Below are 26,179 nucleotides of genomic sequence, written 5' to 3' on the forward strand. Positions count from 1 at the left end.
TACAAGGTAATTGTTGTATTACAATGTAATACGAACTGTTAAAATGATTTCTGTTAATCTGTTTAAGATTTCTAAATTGAAACATTCAATTCAGCATTATGACTCTTTGAAAATGAATTGTACTATAGTAATATGAACATTTAAAGAAACATCAATAAGCTACAAAGTATCGAGAATGTGAAAAGCAGTGTCATTATGAAAACAAATGCTAGAAATGCAGTCTTACACATACGGCCTCAATTTTGGCCCAACCCGTTTTTCGGCGCACTTACTGGAGTTGCACCGCTTTTCCCCATTCCGAAGTGCCCCGAAAAATGTCCTTCCCACTTTGGCCGCTGTCCGGCCTCATCCCTGTAGTGGCGCAGCGTGGCCAGTTGAGTCAGGGGTGGAGCTAGCGTTCTGCGCCGAAAACTGTGCCGGGATGTCTGCACATGCGCAGTGGAGTATCCGCGCATGCGCAGTAGCTCCCCGTCCCCAGCCTCTCCGTGTCTTGCTGCAGCCGCTCTGTGGGACCCGATGCCGGCCACTGGAATTGCTCCTTGCCCCCAGCCTCTCCGTATCTTGCTGCAGCCGCTCTGTGGGACCCGATCCCGGCCACTGGAATTGCTCCCGCCCCTAGCCCAGGCCGAGTGGCCTCCCGGTGCGATTTCTAAGAGATCGATCGCACCGGGAGGCCACTCGGCTAAGGCTAGGGGCGGGCGGGCAGGAGAACTGATAGAAATCATCCAGGCAGGAGCACTATCAGTTCTCCTGCATGCACCAGCCCTGGCCGAGAAGCCTCCCACACCGGCTGGCCCACTGCCTTCCCGGGCCGAGTTTGAAGATGAAGATAGGACTTCAATTTTTTATTTCTTATTGAATTCTTATTACTTTTTGTTTGTAAGGCTTGGTGGTTTAGGTGCAGGCAGGTCCTCTCCGCTTCCCGCCCCTATCCCAGGCCGAATGGCCTCCAATGTACCTACCTGCGCCGATTTCTTTAACTCTCCACAAGGGTTTTCTGAAGTGGCCACATACGCTGGCCTAAGAAGATTTGGAGTAACTATTAGCTGGCCAAAGTTGCCTAAATGGGCAGAACTGGCATAAGTGGCTGATAACGCCCCATTTTGAGAAAAAAAAACTAAACTAAAAAAAATCGTAACTAACTCAGTTGCACTGGTGCAAACTGATTGGGCAAAACGGGGATTTTTAAATTACGCCAGAAAAACCAAGTTGCTCCAAAAAAAAACGGAGCAACTCCTGGCCAAAATTGAGCCCATACATCAGTGGAAAACAGACTGATGAAGGGGGTATCAATTCCATTGGGGTTTTTACACCATAACTTTGGCAGAAACCCTGAAGAAACAGACATATGTGGGTCATTTCTCCAGAGTTTCTGCCAATCTTTCATTGAAGGGGTTAATTCCTCCGTTTCTGGATTTATTAGCAGTTGTTTACAATAAATTAACAGCCTCCGGCGGAACTTGGATGCAGCCTGAGTCATTTTCTGAGCAAAATCTATCTTATTGTGCTGTTCAGGGCCATAGCGGGAAAAAAAATCAGTGCAGGGGAGATTAGGCATCTATTCAGTACCCTAGCAGCCCTAATCACTGTGTTAAAATGGCCTGACACGAGTGATTTTGGCTGCTACCTGTGCAAGGAAAGAATAATTTACGGATTGTGCTGTATTTGTATTTGTGAATGAAGTGCAGACTTATCAGCAGCAAATGTTTTGGGTGGTGGGTTACACAACTAAAGCTCACTACTTTCATGCATGAGAAGAGATGACAGTGTTGAAATTCAGAAGCATCATGGAAGTGCAGAAGACTTTTTGTGACATCAGCAAAGTCACCAAGATTAAGTGGCTAAAATGGAAACTATACTCTGCACAGTACAGCTTCACATTTTGTTCACCCAATAGGGTGAGAGGAGTCTTATTGCTATAGTCACAGCTGTAATCTCAAATGGACATATTAAGAAATGGATTTGGTATTTATGAATGGGTGAGCCAATAAGTAATGGGAACCTGCAGCAAGGAACAGCTGAGACAATAGAATGACAACATTGGTACAAAGCAGCTAATGTTTTCATTCCTGTGTGGCATTTCCATAATTGTAACTGACAAAAAGGAACCATGTGAGCGGATGCAAGATGACTGGGCAAAGCAGAACACATTACTAAATTTATGCAAACTTCAACCTGTGTACCATAATATGCATTATAAATCTGCTCATCACTGGCTAAGGCCACACACAGTGCCACAATGCGGGCAGGAACTAGAGGTTTTGCAAAGGCTACGAAGTGAGTCAGGTTTTTACTCAGAAAGCTGCAAGGGCAAGCGTTCATCAGGCACAGTTTAGGAGAAGAAGGGTAGTTAACAGTATATTGCTTATTTCAAGTAAGATGAGCTACTGGTGTGGGGAAGAGTAATGTCTTAATTATTTTGTATTATTATGCAGACAAGTTGTACTGAGTGAATTAAGTGGGTCTGAACATAATGGATGCTCTGTATGTTCACTTACTGTGAAATAAAGCAAATTAAATGAGAAATTTGAGACTTGACATATGATAAGTGTAGCATGCTTGGGAGGAACAGGTGACTTTAGACCTATAATTCCCAAAGCTTTCCACCACTGGGGGTTTTCCTCACCTCATGTCTTGAGTCTGTTGCAGACTAACTGATAGAGATTGATTAGTCAACAACTCCATTATTGTTTCATGCGACTACCAGGATGGCAGAAGGTGAATTAGATGGACTGTGGTCTTTTTTTTCTTGCAATTTCTATGTTCCTATGTTTAATGATCCACATCTGGCCTCAACTTATGAGCTGCTTTCAAAGAGTAGCAAGCAAAAAGACTGGAGACACACATGGGGGCAGATGTGAAAGACACAAATACCTGATTCAGATCACTCGCGGTACCAATGTTACGCTGTCATGTAAGTAGATATTCGGCAGTGAGAGTCTGCTCCAGCATGCAAGTGTGTGGGATCCACTTCTAGGAGCAACTAATGCTACTGACCCGAAAAGATATCGATAGTAGACCCAAGCTTCTAACAGTGCCATGAGCAACATGAGCCATATTAGTTAATCCACAGTGCATAGATAAAGCAAACGATGGCTGTTTTGCTGATTGCACTTACCTCCTGGATCTGAGGCCTGGGAAACCCGGCAAGCCAGAGTTAAATTTAAAATTGTGCTTCCAAATGAGGCCTCATCATGATATTTAAAGTGCCAGCCCGCCTCCTGCGAGTGGGTTGGCCGCATGTCCTCACCACCCCCCACCCGCGTCAAAACCGGAAGCGAGCTGGTTGGAGCAGGGATTCAGATTTCTAACACTTTATCCTCTCACTCCACCCAAACCCACCCATTTTTGGGGGTTAAATTCCCCCTTTCTGTATGTGTGGCTCTGTGCTATTGATGGTGACTTTACCCACTAGACCATCAGAGAGCACCCCATCTTTCAACATCAACCTGCATCTTACCTTTAAAGGAACCACTGTTGTTTTTATAACCTAAATTCAGGTCCCCACTTTCTTCTTGAGCAGCACAGAGATCTCGGAGGGTTGTACTGCTGGAGGAAGCTACAGAGATAGTGAGGGATGAGGCCAGTGAGGGATTTGAAAACAACAAGAGCAAACATTGATGATGAGATCCAACACCGCCTGCAGTGCACTAGTGCAGTCTTCGGCCCCCTGAGGAAAAGATTGTTTGAAGACCAGGCTCTCAAATCTACCACCAAGCTCATGGTCTACAGAGCTGTAGTAACACCCTCCCCACTGTATGGCTCAGAGACATGGACCGTGTACAGTAGACATCTCAAGTCGCTGGAGAAATACCACCAATGATGTCGCCGCGAGATCCTACAAATCAACTGGGAGGACAGATGCACCAACATTAGCGTCCTCGACCAGGCCAACATCCCCAGCACTGAAGCACTGACCACACTTGATCAGCTCTGCTGGGCAGGCCACATTGTCCACATGCCAGACACAAGACTCCCAAAGCAAGCGCTCTACTCCGAACTCCTTCAAGGCAAACGAGCCAAAGGTGGGCAGAGGAAACGTTACAAGGACACCCTCAAAGCCTCCCTGATAAAGTGCAACATCCCCATCGACACCTGGGAGTCCGTGGCCAAAGACCGCCCTAAGTGGAGGAAGTGCATCCTGGAGTGCGCTGAGCACCTCGAGTCTCATCGCCAAGAGCATGCAGAAATCAAGCGCAGGTAGCGGAAAGTGCGGAAAATCTGTCCCACCCTCTCTTACCCTCAACGACGATCTGTCCCACCTGTGTCTCTTACCCTCAACGACTATCTGTCCCACCTGTGACGGGGACTGTGGCTCTCGTATTGGACTGTTCAGCCACCTAAGGACTCATTTTAAGTGTGGAAGCAAGTCTTCCTCGATTCCGAGGGACAGCCTATGATGATGATGAAGAAGTTTTAAATTGAGATGTTGTTGGACCGGGAGCAAATGTAGGTCAACATCCAAAGGGATGATGGGTGAACATAACTTGGTGCGAGTTAAGATACATGCAGCAGAGTTTTTGATGGGGTCAACGTTATGGAAGATGGGAGGCCGGCCAGGAGAGCATTGGAATATTCAAGTATCAAAGGCATGATTGAGGGTTTCAGCAGATGAGATGAGGCAGGGACGGAGACGGGCATTGTTACGGAGGGGAAGTAGGTGGTCTTGGTAATGGCACATATGTGTGGTCAGAAGTTCATCTCTGGGTCAAATACGACACCAAGGTTGCAAATGGTCTGGTTCAGCCTCAGACAGATTCCAAGGAGAGGGATGGAGTCGGTGGCTAAGTTTGTGGCGGGGACCGAAGACAATGGCTTTGATCTTCCCAATATTTAGTTGGGAGGAAATTTCTGCTCATCCAGCACTGGGAAAGCAGTCTGACAATTTAGAGACAGTGGAGGTCTCGAGAGACAGAGAGAGAGAGGTGGTGGTGAGGTAGAGCTGGGTGTTATTAGTGTACATGTAGAACCTTTTTTTTTATTCATTCATGGGATGCGGGCATCACTGACAAGGCCAGCATTTATTGCCCATCCATAATTGCCCTTGAGAAGGTGGTGGTGAGCCACCTTCTTGAACCGCTGCAGTCTGCGTGGTGAAGGCATTCCCACAGTGCTGTTAGGGAGGGAATTCCAAGATTTTGACCCAGCGACGATGAAGGAACGGCGATATACATCCAAGTCAGGATGGTGTGCGATTTGGAGGGGAACGTGGAGGTGGTGGTGTTCCCATGCGTCTGCTACCCTTGTCCTTCTAGGTGGTAGAGGTCGCAGGTTTGGGAGGTGCTGCAGGAGAAGCCTTGGCGAGTTGCTGCAGTGTAAAAAACATAGAAACATAGAAAATAGGTGCAGGAGTAGGCCATTTGGCCCTTCTAGCCTGCACCGCCATTCAATGAGTTCATGGCTGAACATGCAACTTCAGTACCCCATTCCTGCTTTCTCACCATACCCCTTGATCCCCCTAGTATTAAGGACTACATCTAACTCTTTTTTGAATATATTTAGTGAATTGACCTCAACAACTTTCTGTGGTAGAGAATTCCACAGGTTCACCACTCTCTGGGTGAAGAAGTTCCTCCTCATCTCGGTCCTAAATGGCTTACCCCTTATCCTTAGACTGTGACCCCTGGTTCTGGACTTCCCCAACATTGGGAACATTCTTCCTGCATCTAACCTGTCTAAACTCATTAGAATTTTAAATGTTTCTATGAGGTCCCCTCTCATTCTTCTGAACTCCAGTGACTACAAGCCCAGTTGATCCAGTCTTTCTTGATAGGTCAGTCCCGCCATCCCGGGAATCAGTCTGGTGAACCTTCGCTGCACTCCCTCAATAGCAAGAATGTCCTTCCTCAGGTTAGGAGACCAAAACTGTACACAATACTCCAGGTGTGGCCTCACCAATGCCCTGTACAACTGTAGCAACACCTCCCTGCCCCTGTACTCAAATCCCCTCGCTATGAAGACCAACATGCCATTTGCTTTCTTAACCGCCTGCTGTACCTGCATGCTAACCTTCAATAACTGATGTACCATGACACCCAGGTCTCGTTGCACCTCCCCTTTTCCTAATCTGTCACCATTCAGATAATAATCTGTCTCTCTGTTTTTACCACCAAAGTGGATAACCTCACATTTATCCACATTATACTTCATCTGCCATGCATTTGCCCACTCACCTAACCTATCCAAGTCGCTCTGCAGCCTCATAGCATCCTCCTCGCAGCTCACACTGCCACCTAACTTAGTGTTATCCGCAAATTTGGAAATACTACATTTAATCCCCTCATCTAAATCATTAATGTACAGTGTAAACAGCTGGGGTCCCAGCACAGAAACTTACGGTACCCCACTAGTCACCGCCTGCCATTCTGAAAAGTACCCATTTACTCCTACTCTTTGCTTCCTGTCTGACAACCAGTTCTCAATCCATGTCAGCACACTACCCCCAATCCCATGTGCTTTAACTTTACACATTAATCTTTTGTGTGGGACTTTGTCGAAAGCCTTCTGAAAGTCCAAATATACCACAACAACTGGTTCTGCCTTGTCCACTCTACTGGAAACATCCTCAAAAAATTCCAGATCATTTGTCAAGCATGATTTCTCTTTCACAAATCCATGTTGACTTGGACCTATCATGTCACCTCTTTCCAAATGCGCTGCTATGACATCCTTAATAATTGATTCCATCATCTTACCCACTACCGATGTCAGGCTGACCGGTCTATAATTCCCTGTTTTCTCTCTCCCTCCTTTTTTAAAAAGTGGGGTTACATTGGCTACCCTCCACTCCATAGGAACTGATCCAGAGTCAATGGAATGTTGGAAAATGACTGTCAATGCATCCGTATTTCCAAGGCTACCTCCTTAAGTACTCTGGGATGCAGTCCATCAGGCCCTGGGGATTTCTCGACCTTCAATCCCATTAATTTCCCCAACACAATTTCCCGACTAATAAGGATTTCCCTCAGTTCCTCCTCCTTACTAGACCCTCTGACCCCTCTTATATCCGGAAGGTTGTTAGTGTCCTCCTTAGTGAATACCGAACCAAAGTACTTGTTCAATTGGTCCGCCATTTCTTTGTTCCCCGTTATGACTTCCCTTGATTCTGACTGCAGGGGACCTACGTTTGTCTTTACTAACCTTTTTCTCTTTACATATCTATAGAAACTTTTGCAATACGTCTTAATGTTCCCTGCAAGCTTTTTCTCGTACTCCATTTTCCCTGCCCTAATCAAACCCTTTGTCCTCCTCTGCTGAGTTCTAAATTTCTCCCAGTCTCCGGGTTCACTGCTATTTGTAGATGGTACACACTGTAGTCACGGTAGGTCGGTGATGAAGTGAATGTTTAAGGTGGTGGATAAGGTGCCAATCAAACAGGCTGCTTTGTTCTGTATGGTGTCGAGCTTCTTGAGTGTTGTTGGAATTGTATTCAGCGAGGAAAGTGGAGAGTATTCCATCATACTCCTGACTTGTGCCTTGTAGATGGTGGAAAGGCTTTGGGGAATCGGGTGGTAAGACACTCACCGCAGAATACCCAGCCTCTGACCTGCTCTTGTTGCCACAGTATTTACGTGGCTGGTCCAGTTAAGTTTCTGGTCAATGGTGAACCCTAGGATGTTGATGGTGGGGGATTCGGCGATGGTAATGCCGTTGAATGTCATGGAATGGTGGTGAGACTCTCGTTTGTTGGAGATAGTCATTGCCTGGCACTTGTGCGGCACGAAAGTGACTTGTCACTTATCAGCCCAAGCCTGAATGTTGTCCAGGTCTTGCTGTATGGGGGCATGGACTGCTCCATTGTCTGAGGAGATGCGATGGGCACTGAATACTGTGCAGTCATCAGCGATCATCCCCACTTCTGACCTTCTGATGGCAGGAAGGTCATTGATGAAGCAACTGAAGATGGTTGGGCCTAGGACACTGCCCTGAGGAACACCTGCAGCGATGTCCTGGGGCTGTGATGATTGACCTCCAACCACCATAACCATCTTCCTTTGTGCTTGCAATGACTCCAGCCAGTGGAGAGTTTTCTCCCTGATTCCCATTGACTTCAGTTTTACTAGGGCTCCTTGATTCCACACTTGGTCAAATGCTACCTTGATGGCAAGGACAGTCAATCTCAGCTCACCTCTGGAATTCAGCTCTTTTGTCTATGTTTAGACCAAGGCTGTAATGAGGTTTGGAGCCGAATGGTCCTGACGGAACCCAAAATGGGCATCGGTGAGCAGGTTATTAATGCGTAAGTGCCGTTTGATAGCACTTGACGACACCTTCCATCGCTTTGCTGATGATTGAGAGTAGACTGATGGGGCAGTAATTGGCAGGATTGGATTTGTCCTGCATTTTGTAGACAGGACAAACCTGGGCCTTTTTCCACATTGTTGGAATAATGCCAGTGTTGTAGCTGTACTGGAACAGCTTGGCTAGAGGCGCAGCTAGTTCTGGAGCACGATTCTTCAGCACAACAGCTGGAATGTTGTCAGGGCCCATAGCCTTTGCTGTATCCAGTGCGCTCAGCTGTTTCTTGATATCACGTGGAGTGAATCGAATTGGCTGAAGACTGGCTTCTGTGATGGTAGGGTCCTCAGGAGGAGGCCGATATGGATCATCCACTTGGCACTTCTGGCTGAAGATGGTTGTAAATGCTTCAGTTTTTTCTTTTGCACTCTCATGCTGGGCTTCATCATCATTGAGGATGGGGATATTCATGGCGCCTCCTCCTCCCGTTAGATGTTTAATTGTCCACCACCATTCACGACTGGATGTGGCAGGACTACAGAGCTTTAATCTGATCCATTGGTTGTGGGATCGCTTAACCTTCTATATAGCATGCTGCTTCCGCTTTTCAGCGTGCATGTAGTCCTGTATTGCAGCTTCCCCATTTTCCCCTCATTTTCAGGTATGCCTGGTGCTGCTCCTGACATGCTCTTCTATACTCTTCATTGAACCAAGGTTAGTCCCCTGGCTTGATGGTAATGGTAGAGTGAGGGATATGCCGGGATATGAGGTTACAGATTTTGCTGGAATACGATTCTGCTGCTGCTGATGGCCCACAGCGCCTCATGGATGCCCAGTTTTGAGCTGCTAGATCTGTTCTGAATCTGTCCCATTTAGCATGGTGGTAGTGCCATACAACACGAAGGATGAACTTCATCTCCACAATGACTGTGCTAACAATGCTGTCATGGGCAGATGCAACTGCGACAGGTAGATTGGTGAGGACGAGGTCAAATAGGTTTTTCCCTCATGTTGTTTCTCTCACTACCTGCTGCAGGCCCAGTCTGGCAGCTATGTCCTCTGGACTCGGCAGCTCGGTCAGTAGTGGTGCTACCGAGCCACTCTTGGTAATGGACATTGAAGTCCCCCACCCAGAGTTAATTCTGTGCCCTTGCAACCCTCAGTACTTCTTCCAAGTGGTGTTCAACATGGAGGAAACATAGAAAATAGGTGCAGGAGGAGGTCATTCAGCCCTTCGAGCCTGCACCACCATTCAATAAGATCATGGCTGATCGTTCATCTCATTACCCCTTTTCTGCTTTCTCTCCATACCCCTTGATCCCTTTAGCCGTAAGGGCCATATCTAACTCCCTCTTGAATATATCCAATGAACTGGCATCAACAACTCTCTGCGGTAGGGAATTCCATAGGTTAACAACTCTCTGAGTGAAGAAGTTCTTCCTCATCTCAGTCCTAAATGGCTTACCCCTTATCCTTAGACTAAGTCCCCTGGTTCTGGAATTCCCCAACATCGGGAACATTCTTCCTGCATCTAACCTGTCCAGTCCCGTCAGAATTTTATATGTTTCTATGCGATCTCCTCTCATCCTTCTAAACTCCAGTGAATACAGGCCCAGTCGATCCAGTCTCTCCTCATATGTCAGTCCAGCCATCATGGGAATCAGTCTGATGAACTTTCGAAGGCAGAATATTATCTGAATGGCGCCAGATTAGGAAAAGGGGAGGTGCAACGAGACCTGGGTGTCATGGTTCATCAGTCATTGAAAGTTGGCATGCAGGTACAAGAGGCAGTGAAGAAGGCAAATGATATGTTGGCCTTCATAGCTAGGACATTTGAGTATAGGAGCAGGGAGATCTTACTGCAGTTGTACAGGGCCTTGGTGAGGCCTCACCTGGAATATTGTGTTCAGTTTTGGTCTCCTAATCTGAGGAAGGACATTCTTGCTATTGAGGGATAACCTCACATTTATCCACATTATACTGCATCTGCCATGCGTTTGCCCACTCACCTAACCTGTCCAAATCACCCTGCAGCCTCTTAGCGTCCTCCTCACAGCTCACACCGCCACCCAGCTTAGTGTCATCTGCAAACTTGGAGATATTACGCTCAATTCCTTCATCTAAATCATTCATGTATATTGTAAAGAGCTGGGGTCCCAGCACTGAGCCCTGCGGCACCCCATTAGTCACTGCCTTCCATTCTGAAAAGGACCCGATTATCCCAACTCTCTGCTTCCTGTCTGCCAACGAGTTCTCTATCCACGTCAGTACTTTACCCCAATACCATGTGCTTTAATTTTGCACACCAATCTCTTGTGTGGGACCTTGTAAAAAGCTTTTTGAAAGTCCAAATACACCACATCAACTGGTTCTCCCTTGTCCACTCTACTGGAAACATCCTCAAAAAATTCCAGAAGATTTGTCAAGCATGATTTCCCTTTCATAAATCCATGCTAACTTGGACCGATCCCTGTCACCGCTTTCCAAATGCGTTGCTATTTCATCTTTAATAATTGATTCCAACATTTTCCCCACTACTGATGTCAGGCTAACCAGTCTATAATTACCCGTTTTCTCTCTCCCTCCTTTCTTAAAAAGTGGTGTTACATTAACTACCCTCCAGTCCATAGGAACTGATTCAGAGTCGATAGACTGTTGGAAAATGAACACTAATGCATCCACTATTTCTAGGGCCACTTCCTTAAGTACTCTGGGATGCTGATTATCAGGCCCCGGGGATTTATCGGCCTTCAATCCAATCAATTTCCCGAACACAATTTCCCACCTAATAAGGATTTCCTTCAGTTCTTCCTTCTCACTAGACCCTCAGTCCCTAGTATTTCCGGAAGGTTATTTGTGTCTTCATTCGTGAAGACAGAACCAAAGTATTTGTTCAACTGGTCAGCCATTTCTTTGTTCCCCATTATAAATTTACCTGAATCTGACTGCAAGGAACCTACGTTTGTCTTCACTAATCTTTTTCTCTTCACATATCTATAGAAGCTTTTGCAGTCAGTTTTTATGATTCCAGCAAGCTTCCTCTTGTACTCTATTTCCCCCCTCCTAATTAAACCCTTTGTCCTCTTCTGCTGAATTATAAAATTCTCCCAGTCCTCAGGTTTGCTGCTTTTTCTGGCCAATTTATATGCCTCTTCCTTGGATTTAACACTATCCTTAATTTCCACGGTTGAGCCACCTTCCCAGTTTTATTTTTACTCCAGACAGGGATGTACAATTGTTGAAGTACATCCATGTGATCGTTAAATGTTTCCCATTGCCTATCGACCGTCAATCCTTTAAGTATCATTCGCCAGTCTATTCCAGCCAATTCACGTCTCATACCATCAAAGTTACCTTTCCTTAAGTTCAGGATCCTAGTCTCTGAATTAACTGTGTCACTCTCCATCTTAATAAAGAATTCTACCATATTATGGTCACTCTTCCCCAAGGGCCTCGCACAACAAGATTGCTAATTAGTCCTTTCTCATTACACATCACCCAGTCTAGGATGGCCAGCCCTCTAGTTGATTCCTCAACATATTGGTCTAGAAAACCATCCCTAATACACTTCAGGAAATCCTCCTTCACCACATTGCTACCAGTTTGGTTAGCCCAATCAATATGTAGATTAAAGTTGCCCATGATAACTGCTGTACCTTTATTGCACGCATCCCTAATTTCTTGTTTGATGCTGTCCCCAACCTCACTACTACTGTTTGGTGGTCTGTACACAACTCTCACTCGCGTTTTCTGCCCTTTGGTATTCCGTAGCTCCACCCGTACCGATTCCACATCACCCAAGCTAATGTCCTTCCTTACTATTACGTTAATCTCCTCTTTAACCAGCAACCGCCTCCTTTTCCTTTCTGTCTATCCTTCCTGAATGTTGAATACCCCTGGATGTTGAGTTCCCAGCCTTGGTCACCCTGGAGCCATATCTCCATGATGCCAATTATATCATATTCGTTACTTGCTGCCTGCGCAGTTAATTCGTCCACCTTATTACGAATACTCCTCACATTGAGGCACAGAGCCTTCAGGCTTGTCTTTTTAACACACTTTGCCCCTTTAGAATTTTGCTGTAATGTGGCCCTTTTTGTTTTTTGCCTTGGGTTTCTCTGCCCTCCACTTTTACTTTTCTTCTTTCTATCTTTTGCTTCTGCCCCCATTCTACTTCCCTCTGTCTCCCTGCATAGGTTCCCATCCCTCTGCCATATTAGTTTAACCCCTTCCCAACAGCACTAGCACACACTCCCCCTAGGACATTGGTTCCGATTCTGCCCAGGTGCAGACCATCCGGTTTGTATTGGTCCCACCGCCCGCAGAACCGGTTCCAATGTCGCAGGAATTTGAATCCCTCCCTTCTGCACCACTCCTCAAGCCACGTATTCATCTGAGCTATCCTGCTATTCCTACTCTGACTAGCATGTGGCACTGGTAGCAATCCTGAGATTACTGCCTTTGAGGTCCTACTTTTTAATTTAGCTCCTAGCTCCCTAAATTCGTCTTGTAGGACCTCATCCCGTGTTTTACCTATATCGTTGGTACTGATTCATCTGCTGAGGGAGGGCGGTAGGTGGTAATCAGCAAGAAGTTTCTTTGCCCATACTTGACCTGATGCCATGAGACTTCATGGGGTCCGAAGTCAATGTTGAGGACTCCCAAGGTCAGTCCCTCCCAATTGTATACCACTCTGCTGCCACCTCTGGTGGGTCTGTCCTGCCGGTGAGACAGGACCTACCCAGGGATGGTGATGGAGGAGTCTGAGACATTGGCTGAAAGGTATGATTCTGTGAGTATGACTATGCTAGGCTGTTGCTTGACTCGTCTGTGGGTCAGTTCTCCCAATTTTGGCACAGTTCACAGATGTTAGTGAGAAGGACTTTGCAGGATCGATTGGGCTGGGTGTGCTGTGGGGTTTTATTCTTATTATTGTTTTTCATAGCAGTTGTGAACAACTGAGTGGCTTGCTAGGTCATTTGAGAGGGCAGTTAAGAGTCAACCACATTGCTGTGGGTCTGGAGTCACATATAGGCCAGACTGGGTAAGGACGGCAGATTTCCTTCCCTGATATTATGTTTTCGGATGGTGTTGCCGAGGGGCAGCATGTAGATGAGATATAGGAGGGTGCCAAGGATAGATCCTTGGGGGACACCAGAGGTAACAGTGCGAGTGGGATGAGAAGCTATTGCAGGTGATCCTCTGGCTACGATTGGATAGATAAGAATGGAACCAGATGAGTGCAGTCCTACCCAGGTGGACGACGGAGGAGAGGCATTGGAGGAGGATGGAGTGGTCAATCGTGTCAAAGGCTGCAGACAGGTCAAGAAGGACGAAGAGGGATAGTTTACCATTGTCACAGTCACATAGGACATAATTTGTGACTTGATGAACGGCGTTTCAGTACTGGCTGAGATAAATAATAGCACCTATACCACAATTCCTTCTGAGGTCAGCACAATGTAAAGATCATAACTGGGAATTTACTGGTCTGTGTGGCTCGATTAGTCCCTGTGTAAAACCACTAAGCCATTGGGAACATGAATAGAATTTTGTAAGGGTATAGAGGTTGGTATACTGAGAATAGTGGTGTGATGAAAATGGTGCGGTTTAATCGAAGATTTAGTATGATATTGGCTTTTTTAATACTGTCGTGGTACATTAAGCGTTAATAACCAGCTTCACTCACAGAAACTATATTCCAGCCTAACTTGGTGTAACTATTACAGATTTCAACTAGTTTGTCTGTACCCGGTGTCCAGGGGGGAAGCCACACCATTCAATTCAATTCCAAATGTCCTCTGGGATTTGTTCAATTATGTGTTTGGTTGACAGCTTAAAAAAAAGATTTTTTACTTAAATCTGCTTGGTCCTGGTTCTTTTATGAAGGTATTTATTCATCATAACCACTGATCCCATTTTTTTGGGCAGCAGGTGATGGTAATGGTTCTGCTGTTGCCTTTACAGCTCCTCGAGACCCATCTTTTGTTTCTTTACTTGCCCTATTACCATCTCCTTTTACCTCGCACCATCATCCCTTTTACCATTTAATCACTTCTGCCTTCCACCCCATCACAGACCTTCCCTTTTGTTTTCTCCTCCCCTTACCCCATTTCCCTGCCTCTGTACTTGCTTAAAACCTAACTGTTGTCAGTTATGATGAAAGGTCATCGACTTGAAACATTTACTCTGTTTCTCTCTCCATGGTTGCTGCCTGAGCTGCTGAGTATTTCCAGCATTTTCTCTTTTTATATGTGATTTCCAGCATCCACAGTCTTTTGCTTTTGTATTTATTCATCTGGCTTACTCAAAGCAGAAAATCTATCTGAAACCTTTGGAGCGAGCTATCTCTTAGATAGCTTCTGTACAAAGAGAAAAGTACTGTTATGTAAGAATATGAAATTATATCATAGTTTAGTTCAACGATCGCAAAATATGCATTACTTTCTATTACTCGAGGAGCTAGCTAATGTTAAGAACTACTGTAAAAGATATGCTGTATTACTGATATTATTTTCTTGTTATTTTACTGTTTGTTAAATTTGTTTGGCAGTTCAAGCTTAAGTTAAGGTTTATCGTAGTATCATTCTGCTGCCTTCTGAAGATCATGGAAATGTATGAGATAAAAGCAGCAGCTAAGATAAATTGAAGAGACTTGTTTGTTCCCTGAGCATGTGACAAACTTACCTAGTTATCTAGGCAAGTGAAAACAGTCTTCAGAACATAGGGAGCTAAGGAACACATGTAACAGTAGTCTGAGACACAGAAGTCAACAAACGGGAGTAAAGAAACCCCGAAATGTCACAAATGGGTATTATTAACCTGTGCAGGACTGTAGCTAGGCTGCAGTTGGAGTATTGTATAAGGTTTTGGATACTCCATATACAAAGGATGCAAAAGCAGAGAAAAGATTGTAGCATAGATTCATTAAGATGTTACCAGAGATAAAGGGTTGCACTTATTAACAGAAACTTGAAAAGGTGGGGCTTTGGCACGGGAGCAGAGAAGATTAAGGCGTGACCTGATACAGGTTTTCAAGATTATGATGATTAGTGATCGTCTGCTTCCACTGGTTGGCGTTATAGTAACAAGAGGGCAAAATTTAAGATAATCACAAAAAGAATTAAGGGGAAAGTCAGAAAACAATTCTTTATGCAGAGCGTGGTTAGAATGTAAAATACTCTGCCACAACATAATTTTTTTTTAAATGGAATTCTATCGTTGTTTGAAAAAGAGGAATATTAAATAGTATAGGAAGTGAACAGAAGAGTGGTATTAGACTAGGTAGCTCATGTGGAGTAAACACTGGCAGACTTGATGGGCTAAATGGGCTGTGTCTGTGCTGTAACTTTCGATAATTCTATCACAGCTCCTAGTACCTTAAGCTTGTAAACTGTGTCACAAACCAGTAGAACATGCAATTGCTGTTCACAAATTTCCAGACAAAACACCATATCGTAACATAAACAAGTCATCTTATCTTGTGCACGGTGTGTCCCACATTACTCTACCATAACAAACACTTCTGCCTTGGTTTATATATCCTCATTCATGACAGAAAGACACCAAATGGTGCAATTTCCTCTGTAGCACCACAGACCACATCACCTGTCTATCTACATAGCCCAGTGTAAATATTATAATCACTGTTGGGACTCATTTCCTGCACATTTCCACTTTCAGCATATTTAGTTATTGGTGTGTAAACCAACTGTCAATAGGCAATTCATGGACAGACTTCAGCATTACAATTTTGACCAGAGTGATTATTGTTAACTGAAAGCAGATTCTGCAATCTGAGCATGTGCAGTGTGCACAATTTCTCAGGAGGCATCAGCAGCATTTAACCTTGCCAAATTATAGAATTTCAATCTCAAACAAAATCTATTTGATTGTTTCTCAAAATTATTTGGAGAACAACTAGAGGAGAAATTTCAAAAGCTTTGTTCAGGTAAAATTTGTGTCAGTGTTTTTTCTAAACAGAGAAGCTGTTTGTGCCTGTGACAGTGAGAGAAAGCGAGAGATGACAATCTGAACTGATTACACACCTGTTGTAGCCTTAGTTGGTATTAGAATGAATTCTGCTATAAACTCGAGAAAGCATTAAGATGAGAGGAATAGAATCAGAAGATAGAAGAAATAACTCATTTATATAGCGCCTTTTACAAACATCAGGATGTTGCAAACTGTTATCAGCCAATGAAGTACTTCTGAAGTGTATCACAGTTGTAATATAAGCAAATTCACCAGCCAATTTGTGCAAAACAAGGTCCGAGAAACAGCAATCAGATAATGACTAGCTAAGCTTTTTTAGTAATGCTGGTTGAGGGATAAATGTTGGCCAGAACATCAGGAGAACACACAAATTCTCCTTCAAATATTGCCATGGGATCCTTTACGTCCACCTGAGATGGCAGACAGGGCTCCAGTTTAATGTCTCATCCGAAAGACAGCACCACTGACAGTACAGTACTCCTTCAGTACTGCACTGAATAGTCAGTCTCGATTATGTGCTGAAGTTACTGGAGAGTAGCTTGACCCCACAACCTTCTGATTTAGAGGTGAGAGTGCTACCACTGAGTGGAGGCTGACACAAACTGTGACTTTCCTCCTGCGAATTTGAACTTTTTAAAAAAGAAACAAAGGTATTATATTTTAAAGCAAGCATAAACTAAATGGTACAATTTTAAAGGGGGTGCAGGAACAGAGAGACTTGCGGGTTTGAGTACAGATACCTTAAGGCCGGAATTTTGTTCGACGAAGTAGGTTGGGTGCGGGGGCGGTCTGAGGCGTGTGGGAAATCCTGGAGGCCGGGTTTCCCACAGGCCCTGCCGATTTTGCTGGCAGGGCCTAATTTGAATGCGAGGCCTCGGTGTTCCACTCGCAGCCAGCCAGCTTGAGAGACCTCAGTTGCGAGGGGTAGGTCTGGCGGAGAGATCGCGGGAGGGGGATTGTGGATCAGCGGAAGGGGGTCGAGATCGGCAATTGCGAGAAGGGGGTTGTCAATCGGGGCGGGGGGGTGGGAAAAGAGAGAATTGGCAGGGGTTGTCAATCAAGAGGGGATCGGCAATCGGGAGTGGGTTGGCAATCGGGAGAGGTGAGAAAGGATCGGTGGGGGGGTTGCAGGATCAGCAGGCGATTGGGGGGGGGGGGGGGGATGGTCGGTGATCGGGAATCTCGGAGTTGGATCAGGGATAGAATCGGAGATCATGGGGGTGGAGCATCGATCAGGGGAGGCGCAGAGATTTGGCAGGGGAGCCAGAGGATCGGGGCCAGCCACCGGAGGATCGTAGCAGGCCTCATAATCATCGTTTGGGGGTGGCGGCCTGGAAATGCGATCGGAGCACTCGTGGGGGGGGGGGGGTCTCCGATCACGAAGGGAGGTATGGTTGGGTCCCTGGATCCAGGAGGTACAGCAGTCCCCATCTCTGTTTAACTGGCAGATTGGACGAATTGTGTGAAACCCGTCCACAGTCAGCTAAATTCAAAATGGAGGGGAAAATAGAGGCTTCCAGCCTCGTTACAATATATAAATTGAGGTAATGCCCCCTGGGAACAGGTTGGTTGCCCGCTGTCCCATCCCGCCTTCGGCAAAACCAGAAGTGGCCAGGTTAGGATCAGGATTCACATTTTTTAATATTTAACTGCCCCCACGCTCCAAACCCACCCGTTTTTTTTAAATGTAAAAATTCTGGGTGGCAGGTCAAGTTGATAAAGCTGTTAAAGAAGTATACGGGATCCTTGGCTTTATAAATAGAGGCATAGAGTACAAAAGGAAGGAAGTTATGCTAAACCTTTATAAATCATTAGTTAGATTGCAGCTGGTATACTGTGTTAACTCTGGGCACCAAACTTTAGGGAGCATTTTAAGGCCTTTGAAAGGGTGCAGAGGAGATTTACCAGAATAGTGGTACAGGGATGAGGGACTTCATCTATGTGGAGAGACTAGTGAAGCTGGGATTATTCTCCTTAGAGCGGAGAAGGTTAAGGGAATATTTAATAATGCAAAATCATGACGGGTTTTTATAGAGTAAATAAGGAGAAACTGTTTTAACTGGCTGAAGGGTCGGTACCCAGAGGACTCAGATTTAAGTTGACTGGCAAAAGAGCCAAAGATGAGATGAGGAGAATTTTTAGGTAGTGAGTTGCTATGATCTGGAGTGCATTGCCTGAAAGGGGAGTGGAAACAGATTCATTGGTAACTTTGAAAAAGGAATTAGATAAATACTTGACGATCGAGCAGGAGCTCAAACTCGCGCCGGTGTCGCAACCAGGGACATTGAGTACCCAGTGCAGCTCTTCCCGGTGGTACTGCTCAGCGCTGCAAAACCCGACCGGAGGATCATGACGGGGTGCCGGAGACCTCACCACCGCCTTTCACGCCGCTCCAGGGCAAAACCCGGAGCGCAAAGGCCTGTACCATTCAGCCCGAAATCTGGCAATTTTTACTTTATCTTCTTCTTTCATTTAATATTAGTTTTCCCTCAGTTCCTCCACATTTTACTTAATTAATTCACGCTACAGATGAATTATGAATCTCCTTTTTGAAGTAGTTTTTCAACTTAGTCAATTTTCAGTTGTTACTTACACAGGGTAACCTTGTTGTTTGTCTGCTTGGCTGCCTCCACATAACAGCAAATTATTTCATTGGAACCTATTTTCCTAAATTGTTTCTATATTATAGAATAATGCACTATGTTACACCATTGCAATCCACTTAGCAGACAGCGCACCAATATTTAAGGTTAAGTGCGAGTAAAATATTGAATTCCCCAATTTAGTATTACCAGGAAAGATAAGCAGAAATGTCGTACTCAGTTAGATAGTGCGGTCGGTGGAAACATTTCAAATCTGCTTCAAGATGCTGCCAAACATAGCCAAATGTAGTGCAGTTAAATTCACAGGTGCTTGTAGTGGCACAGTATTAACGGCCCCAATTCTCTGGAATAAAAACAGAAAATGCTGGAAATTTCAGCAGGTCAGGCAGCATCTGTGGAGAGGAAGCAGTGTTAACGTTTCAGGTCAATGACCCTTCATCAACTGGAGAGTGTTCGGAAAGAACAGATTCTCTGGTTGCGGTGGCCTGCTCAGACATACAGCACAGCCCATGGAAGAGTATTAAATAGGACCAGCATGGAATAGAGTAGCCAACAGTACCGCATTAGGGTTTAACTGTTAGCAATGTCATGGGACATCTACTAGTATATTATTAGAGGCAGCGACTGCTGCCAACAAAGTTGAAGTAGTTGCGCATGTGCAGACTAAGTGTTTTTTGGGTTGTTCGCTTCGCGAATCACGGGTTCTGGAGAAGAAAAGCCGGGAATGGAGCGGGCCTTCAGGACTACAGGAAAAAAAGCTAGGAACGGAGTGGGTCTTCGGGACTGTAGGGAAAAAAATCCGGAAAGGGAGCAGGCTCTATGAAAAAAAGCCAGGAATGGAGCGGGCTCTGTGGGGGAAAAAAAAGCAGAAACATCATCAATATCAGCTTCCAAATTAATGCGCAGAACGCTTCTGTGCAGCTTCCGGTCATTGGCAGCAGTCACTCCGATTATTAAAAATCTTGTGTACGTGCACACTTCCTGAACAACTTCCTGTTGTCGTAATTTTTGATCACCATTTCACATAATACTGCCAATGTAAACATTTGGGATGGAAATTCTGTCAACATTTGTCTGCAATAATCTAGAGATTCTGGTTAGTAAGAGGAGTGATTTTCTGAAGTCTCTTTCCCAATTCTATCGCCATCTTGTATATAAATATATTCATCATCTGACCAAGTTGTCCTGAAAAATGGAGAACTAATCTTTTGCAGGAACACTACACAAGGGAGCACAATGATTAAATCTAGACTTTAACATTTTGGAATAGCAATATCACACATTATAGTTAAGTTTAATTTTGAACATACCTAAGGCAATAGCCATTGGGACAAGCTGCCCTTCAACTGGGCCTGACATGAGTGATGCAGATGTTATCTGATGTGATGGACTAAACAGGTATTGGTTGTTCTGTAAATTTGGAGTAGAGAGAGTCCGCTGCCTTATTGGGCTGGTTATGGCTGCAAAAGGAGTGGTTTGTGTTCTAGCAGATTTCATCTTGACACCTAATAAAATAAGAACAAAAAAGCTTTGAGATATCAGAAATAATTTTGTGACACAAGTTATGGAGAAGTCCTTTTCCACGAGAGTTATAGGTGCTCGATCATTAAAACCAGCGAAATCTCGTGGAAGCAAGTCATCCTCATTCGAGGGACCCTTATGATGATGGATGATGGTTCCAGATAAGGGAGTTCTGGATAAGGGAGGTTCAACCTGTACGTATTATTTAAATTAAAAACGCAAAGAAAAGTGAACTACAACTCGATCTTATGAAGCTCAACAACATATGGCTAGCTTGCTTCTGCTCAAGTTTCCTTTGAGGTAAACTTGGTAGGGTTTTCCCTCCTCAAAACACATATACATGATTAGGAATAAAATTAATAAATTATTGCAGATATCTCCATGTATTATGAAGCCATTCATTGTTGCTGTAATTAAACACATTTGGTAATGACCTACTTAATGGTAAATCAGCATCATTATGGTCTCTTCATTTAATTAAATGCAGATTCAAATTGGAGGTAGAATCAGATTAAAATGTGCAAGTCTTGCCTGACTGATTAAACAGAACCAGACATGAGAGACATTTCCTAAAGCCACAAAAGCAGAACAAATCTGAGGAACAATGTAAGTGGTAAAACATGAAACACAATTTCCATTGAAACAAATCACTCACCCTTAATATTCTCAATCATTTTTGGCCTCTGAGGTTTGGATTTAGGTGCAGGAGAGTTCATCCTCAGATATGGACCTTTTTTATATGTACTGCGATGTCCCTGATAAATTGCCTTTCCATACACTCTTTGAAGGTAATCTTCACTTTGCAACACTTGTTCAGTGGAAATAATCCCATCCAGATTTGCAGATATCTGTATTACAAAATTAGCTTTATGCATGTTTGTCAGATTCAAGGTTGGATTATTCACACACATCATAAGCACAAAAGTTAACCAGTCTGTACTTTTGTCAGACCCCCATTGCTACTTCCAGAGGGGAGTGCATGTGTGGGGCGTGTGGTGCGGCTATGGGGCAGGATGGGTGATGTGGGTGGAGACCTCCTGTTGAATCTCCATCCCCAAAATTGTCCCCCGACATTTTCCTCCTCCCCATCACCACCAATGTTGGCTGCCCACTCACTGCCCATCCTGCTGCAGGTAAATGATGGCAAGGAAGAAGGGATTGGGATTATGGCCAATTTCTTTCTGTCTCTACCACTGCACCACTGATAGAGGAGATAGACAGAAGGAAGGAGGCTTTAGAGGTACAGTGGTTGTGGGAGGCAGGAGCAATGAGTTTATTGGCTGCAAGTTAAGAAATCTGACCACCACTCCCTCCCAGAACTACCCCAACTGTCTGTTCCTTGGCTTCAGGGTTCTCTCAGGGTCAATTCAAAATTTGGTACTGCCACATTTAAAAAACATCTGCCCCCTTTAGCATTTGTCCTGTCCATTTCATGTGCTGCAAGTGATCCTCTGAAGCATCAAGTCATTTCCCTCCCCACAGTGGCGGATACCCACTGGGATAGCATAACTAGTTGACCACAACCCAGGTTTCTGCTGAGCTGCGCAGCGGTCTGGAGGTCCCGTGCAGACTGCTCACCGGCTTTTGCATAAAAGACACCGTGCATGCGTGAAAATTTGAATGGGCCACGCAACCAGTCAAAGGGACTGTGCACGGAAAAAAAATTAGAGTGAACATTAACCATGACCCAGAAAAATGTGACGCTCCAACAGAGGAGCTGGCAGAAGACCCATCCCAACCCACTTCTTGCAGCAATGGCCTCCTTATGGAAAATTCCTCATCTCTTTGAATCACAACGTTCAGTCTATCATGATTGTCGATATCTTGAGCAAACATGTTAATTAAATTTAAATGCTCAAATGATTTGAAAAACCTGTATGTAACAAAATAAATTTGAAATACTGTATTACCTAGTTATATTAAATATATGTAAGAGAATAAGGCCCATTGGTAATAAAGTGAGAGATTGGAAGTGTAGTGCGAATGTTTTGTGGCGGAGGAGCAGCGAGAGATTGTGGCGGAGGTGCGGCGCCCAGAAGAGCCTTGGGCCCAGGGGCAGCACGGGCCAGCCCACACTGCGATATGTGTGGGCACTCGGTTCGTGCAGCAGAGCAGGTCTCCAGTCATCCTGGTTAACCCTTGCCACTGGATAAAAGCCTAACTCTGTCAAGTCCGTGTGGTGGCTGATGTGCAACGGCCACCACACGTTAAAAAAATCCACGCAGGCATCTTCCACCCCTTCAATTGGAGTTCAGGACTGTAATATCTAGGCCTTCATTGAAACATCTGTGAACTCATCCCTTTTGGTGTGGAAGCAAGCCATCCTCTTTCGAGGGACCGCCTATGATGATGATGATGAATGTGATCTGCTTCACTAAGTATATCTCTGTTAAATATATACTCTGCCTAATTCCTATTTTTTTTTTTAAATCCCCAAATTCCCCTCCCTATTATCTGTTCTGATAAATATGTATTAAAAACTCCCCAATTTTCAACTGAATACTTTCATAGTTTGCAAATGCATGTAGCAGAGATGAATGTCATCAATTCTCATCTGAAAGTGTAAATCTATGATTTGTTTCTGGAATGGATCAATTTAAAATCTTATTCAATAATGTAAATCCATCAAATTTCACATTCTGGAAAGCTTTAATGAAGGCTTAGCTGATATGCTCAGTATGAAACCAGTGCTTAGTTAGCTGATCCCAGTGCCTCTGGTCGAGGTCAAAAGAAATTATGGTTCACCTTTGCTGGAAACGACATGTGTGAACATTAAAAAGAGTTTCATTTACATAGTGCTTTATTGAGTCTGTCAAACATTCTTAAAGCACTTCATATGCAGTGAATTACTTTGAAGTGTAGTGATTTATGCAAATACAGTAACCATTTTGGTACAACAAAATCCCACCACGCCAATGACATAAGTGATCAGATAATCTATGTTTGTTGGTGGTGATTGGGCCATGACACCTAGAAAACTCTCTGCTGTTCTTTAAATAACGCTATGGGATCTTTAATAGCCACCTGAACTGCAAGGAGAAAACAATAGAACCTCAGTTTAATGTCTCATTCAAAGGACAATACCTCTAACAGTGCAGCACTCCCTCAATACTGCACTAAAGTGCCTGTTGCATTACATGTGTAAATCCTTAAGGGATGGAAATTCGTAAAATACCGCTATCACCGGTTTGCTGCCAAAAAAAAGGCTATGACTACGCTATGATTTCAAGGCGGAAGATTCGGGGAAAAAATCCGGCCGGCAGGAAAAATCGGCGTTGCATGAAGATTCACGACGTAAACCACAAATGTTCTGCAACTTGTCCCCAAGGCTGACACCGCTGCGAGTTGGGCCCAGGGAGGGGGGAGGGGGGGTGTGCGGGGACAAACACAAAAAATATTTTTCCAAAAAATAGCAAAACGTTCACAAGACCCTTTTCTTGTGAATCGCTGCAAAAGAATTTAAAAATAAACTTTAACTTACTTTTTTTGCAGGTTTTCATACCTACTGCCGTTTCTAAGGGCTGCACCAACAGATTTTTTCTCATCGTTTTTTTTTTACTTTATCTATGGGTCACTGCAGTAACTAATCTCGGGCGAAAGCGCTTTTTCCAGTCTTGCACACTGTAGGTCCACTCCCCAGTGGTATTTCAAAACCACCGGCGCAAGACTTCAGGGAATTTCCCGCCGCACCATTTTTCGTCTAAAACGGCGAAACACTGCTGAAAAACGCGGCAGAAAGCTGATGAATTTCCAGCCCTTAGTATTTCCAGTAAGATTAGCATTAGGCTCAGTTGTAATGCTCCCCACGTTAAAATAGTCTGCTGACATCAACTGTCTAGGCTCAATCATTAAATAGGTGAGGTTGGTACTCATGGAACCATGCAAGTTATCTATAATTGGAAATGTAAAAAAGTTTTCCAAAATAATTCAGTTAAAATTATATTTTTCACTATTACATAATTTATATACACAGAACTTCACTTAACTTAATGTCTTAGAAGTATTGTGAAACAAATTGAGATAAGGCACTGACACTTAAGATGACAGGACTACATTGTATTCCGATGATGTGTTTCTGTAAAAAACAAATTAAACTGGGTCTTTGAATGAAATTTTCTTAACAAAGATTGAAAATTGAACGAGAACGTCTTATAATAGTTATAACCTTCACCTTTGACTTCTGCTCTTTCTGTTGCGATGACTGCCAAATAGCCTTGCTTCTCAGATTTTTATTTTCACAAGGCTCCTTGAGCTGCTTCTGCAAAGGTCTTGCTGTGCTCAAGGACCTCTTTGTTGTTGACTCTAGCTTATTTTGTGTTTTATCCTTCACATCTTTGTTAAATTTGATAGCCTTGACATCACATCCTTTCCTCATAAAACTTAGCTCCTGTTCTTTTTGCTTTGATGTACAGGTAATTTGCTGAAGAAAACTTTGTTTTGCACTTTCATCCTAAATGAGAAATTGTATATTTATGGATAAGTGATAAAGTGTTAGGACAAAAACACAAATACAACCATCGATAATTTCAGACTTATTTCTAACAAAAACAATGATCCTGTACAAGGTATTTAAATATTCTGATGTGCAGTTTTCAATATTTTATCAAGCATGAAACTTAAACAAGAATATAAATATGTGAAGAGAAAAAGATTAGTGAAGATAAACATAGGTCCCTGCAGTCGGACTCAGGTGAATTTATAATGGGGAACAAAGAAATGGCAGATGAATTGAACAAATACTTTGGTTCTGTCTTCACGAAGGAAGACACAAATAACCTTCAGAATGTACTAGGGGACCGAGGGTCTAGTGAGAAGGAGGAACTGGAGGATATCCTTATTAGGCGGGAAATTGTGTTGGGGAAATTGATGGGATTAAAGGCCGATAAATCCCCGGGGCCAGCTTACTCTGGGATGCAGACACTTAAGGAAGAGGCCCTAGAAATAGTGGATGCATTGGTGATCATTTTCCAACAGTCTATCGACTCTGGATCAGTTCCTATGGACTGGAGGGTAGCTAATGTAACACCACTTTTTAAAAAAGGAGAGACAAAATGGCTAATTATAGACCGGTTAGCCTGACATCAGTAGTGGGGAAAATGTTAGAATCAATTATTAAGGATGAAATAGCAGCACATTTGGAAAGCAGTGACAGGATCGGTCCAAGTCAGCATGGATTTATGAAAGGGAAATCATGCTTGACAAATCTTCTGGAATCTTTTGAGGATGTAACTAGTAGAGTGGACAAGGGAGAACCAGTGGATGTGGTGTATTTGGACTTTCAAAAGGCCTTTGACAAGGTCCCACATAAGAGATTGGTGTGCAAAATCAAAGCACATGGTATTGGGGGTAATGTATTGGCGTGGATAGAGAACTGGTTGGCAGACAGGAAGCAGAGAGTCGGGATAAACGGGTCCTTTTCGGAATGGGAGGCAGTGACTAGTGGAGTGCGGCAGGGCTTAGTGCTGGGACCCCAGCTCTTTACAATATACATTAATGATTTGAATGAAGGAATTGAGTAATATCTCCAAGTTTGCAGATGACACTAAACTGGGTGGCAGTGTGAGCTGTGAGGAGGATGCTCAGAGGCTGCAGGGTGAGTTGGACAGGGTAGGTGAGTGGGCAAATGCATGGTAGACGCAGTATAATGTGGATAAATGTGAGGTTATCCACTTTGGTGGCAAAAACACAAAGGCAGAATATTATCTGAATGGCGTCAGATTAGGAAAAGGGGAGGTGCAACAAGACCCGGGTGTCATGGTTCATCAGTCATTGAAAGTTGGCATGCAGGTATAGCAGGCGGTGAAGAAGGCAAATAGCATGTT

General features: G+C 44.2%; 1 protein-coding gene across 4 annotated transcripts in view; it reads right to left on the reverse strand.

Moving 5' to 3' along the window:
- kiaa0586 (KIAA0586 ortholog) overlaps positions 1–26,179 on the reverse strand; it is an 800,223-nt gene that overhangs the window by 335,170 nt on the left and 438,874 nt on the right. For all 4 annotated transcript variants that reach the window (XM_070879138.1, XM_070879139.1, XM_070879135.1 and 1 more), the window contains 3 exons: positions 24,529–24,807; positions 21,013–21,205; positions 20,147–20,341 (listed from right to left, as the gene is read on the reverse strand). In XM_070879138.1, coding sequence (XP_070735239.1) covers positions 20,147–20,341; positions 21,013–21,205; positions 24,529–24,807 — 667 coding nt within the window. The remainder of the gene's footprint in view (positions 1–20,146; positions 20,342–21,012; positions 21,206–24,528; positions 24,808–26,179) is intronic.

The sequence above is a fragment of the Pristiophorus japonicus genome, chromosome 4, assembly GCF_044704955.1.
Source record: "Pristiophorus japonicus isolate sPriJap1 chromosome 4, sPriJap1.hap1, whole genome shotgun sequence".
NCBI classification, from domain to species: domain Eukaryota; kingdom Metazoa; phylum Chordata; class Chondrichthyes; family Pristiophoridae; genus Pristiophorus; species Pristiophorus japonicus.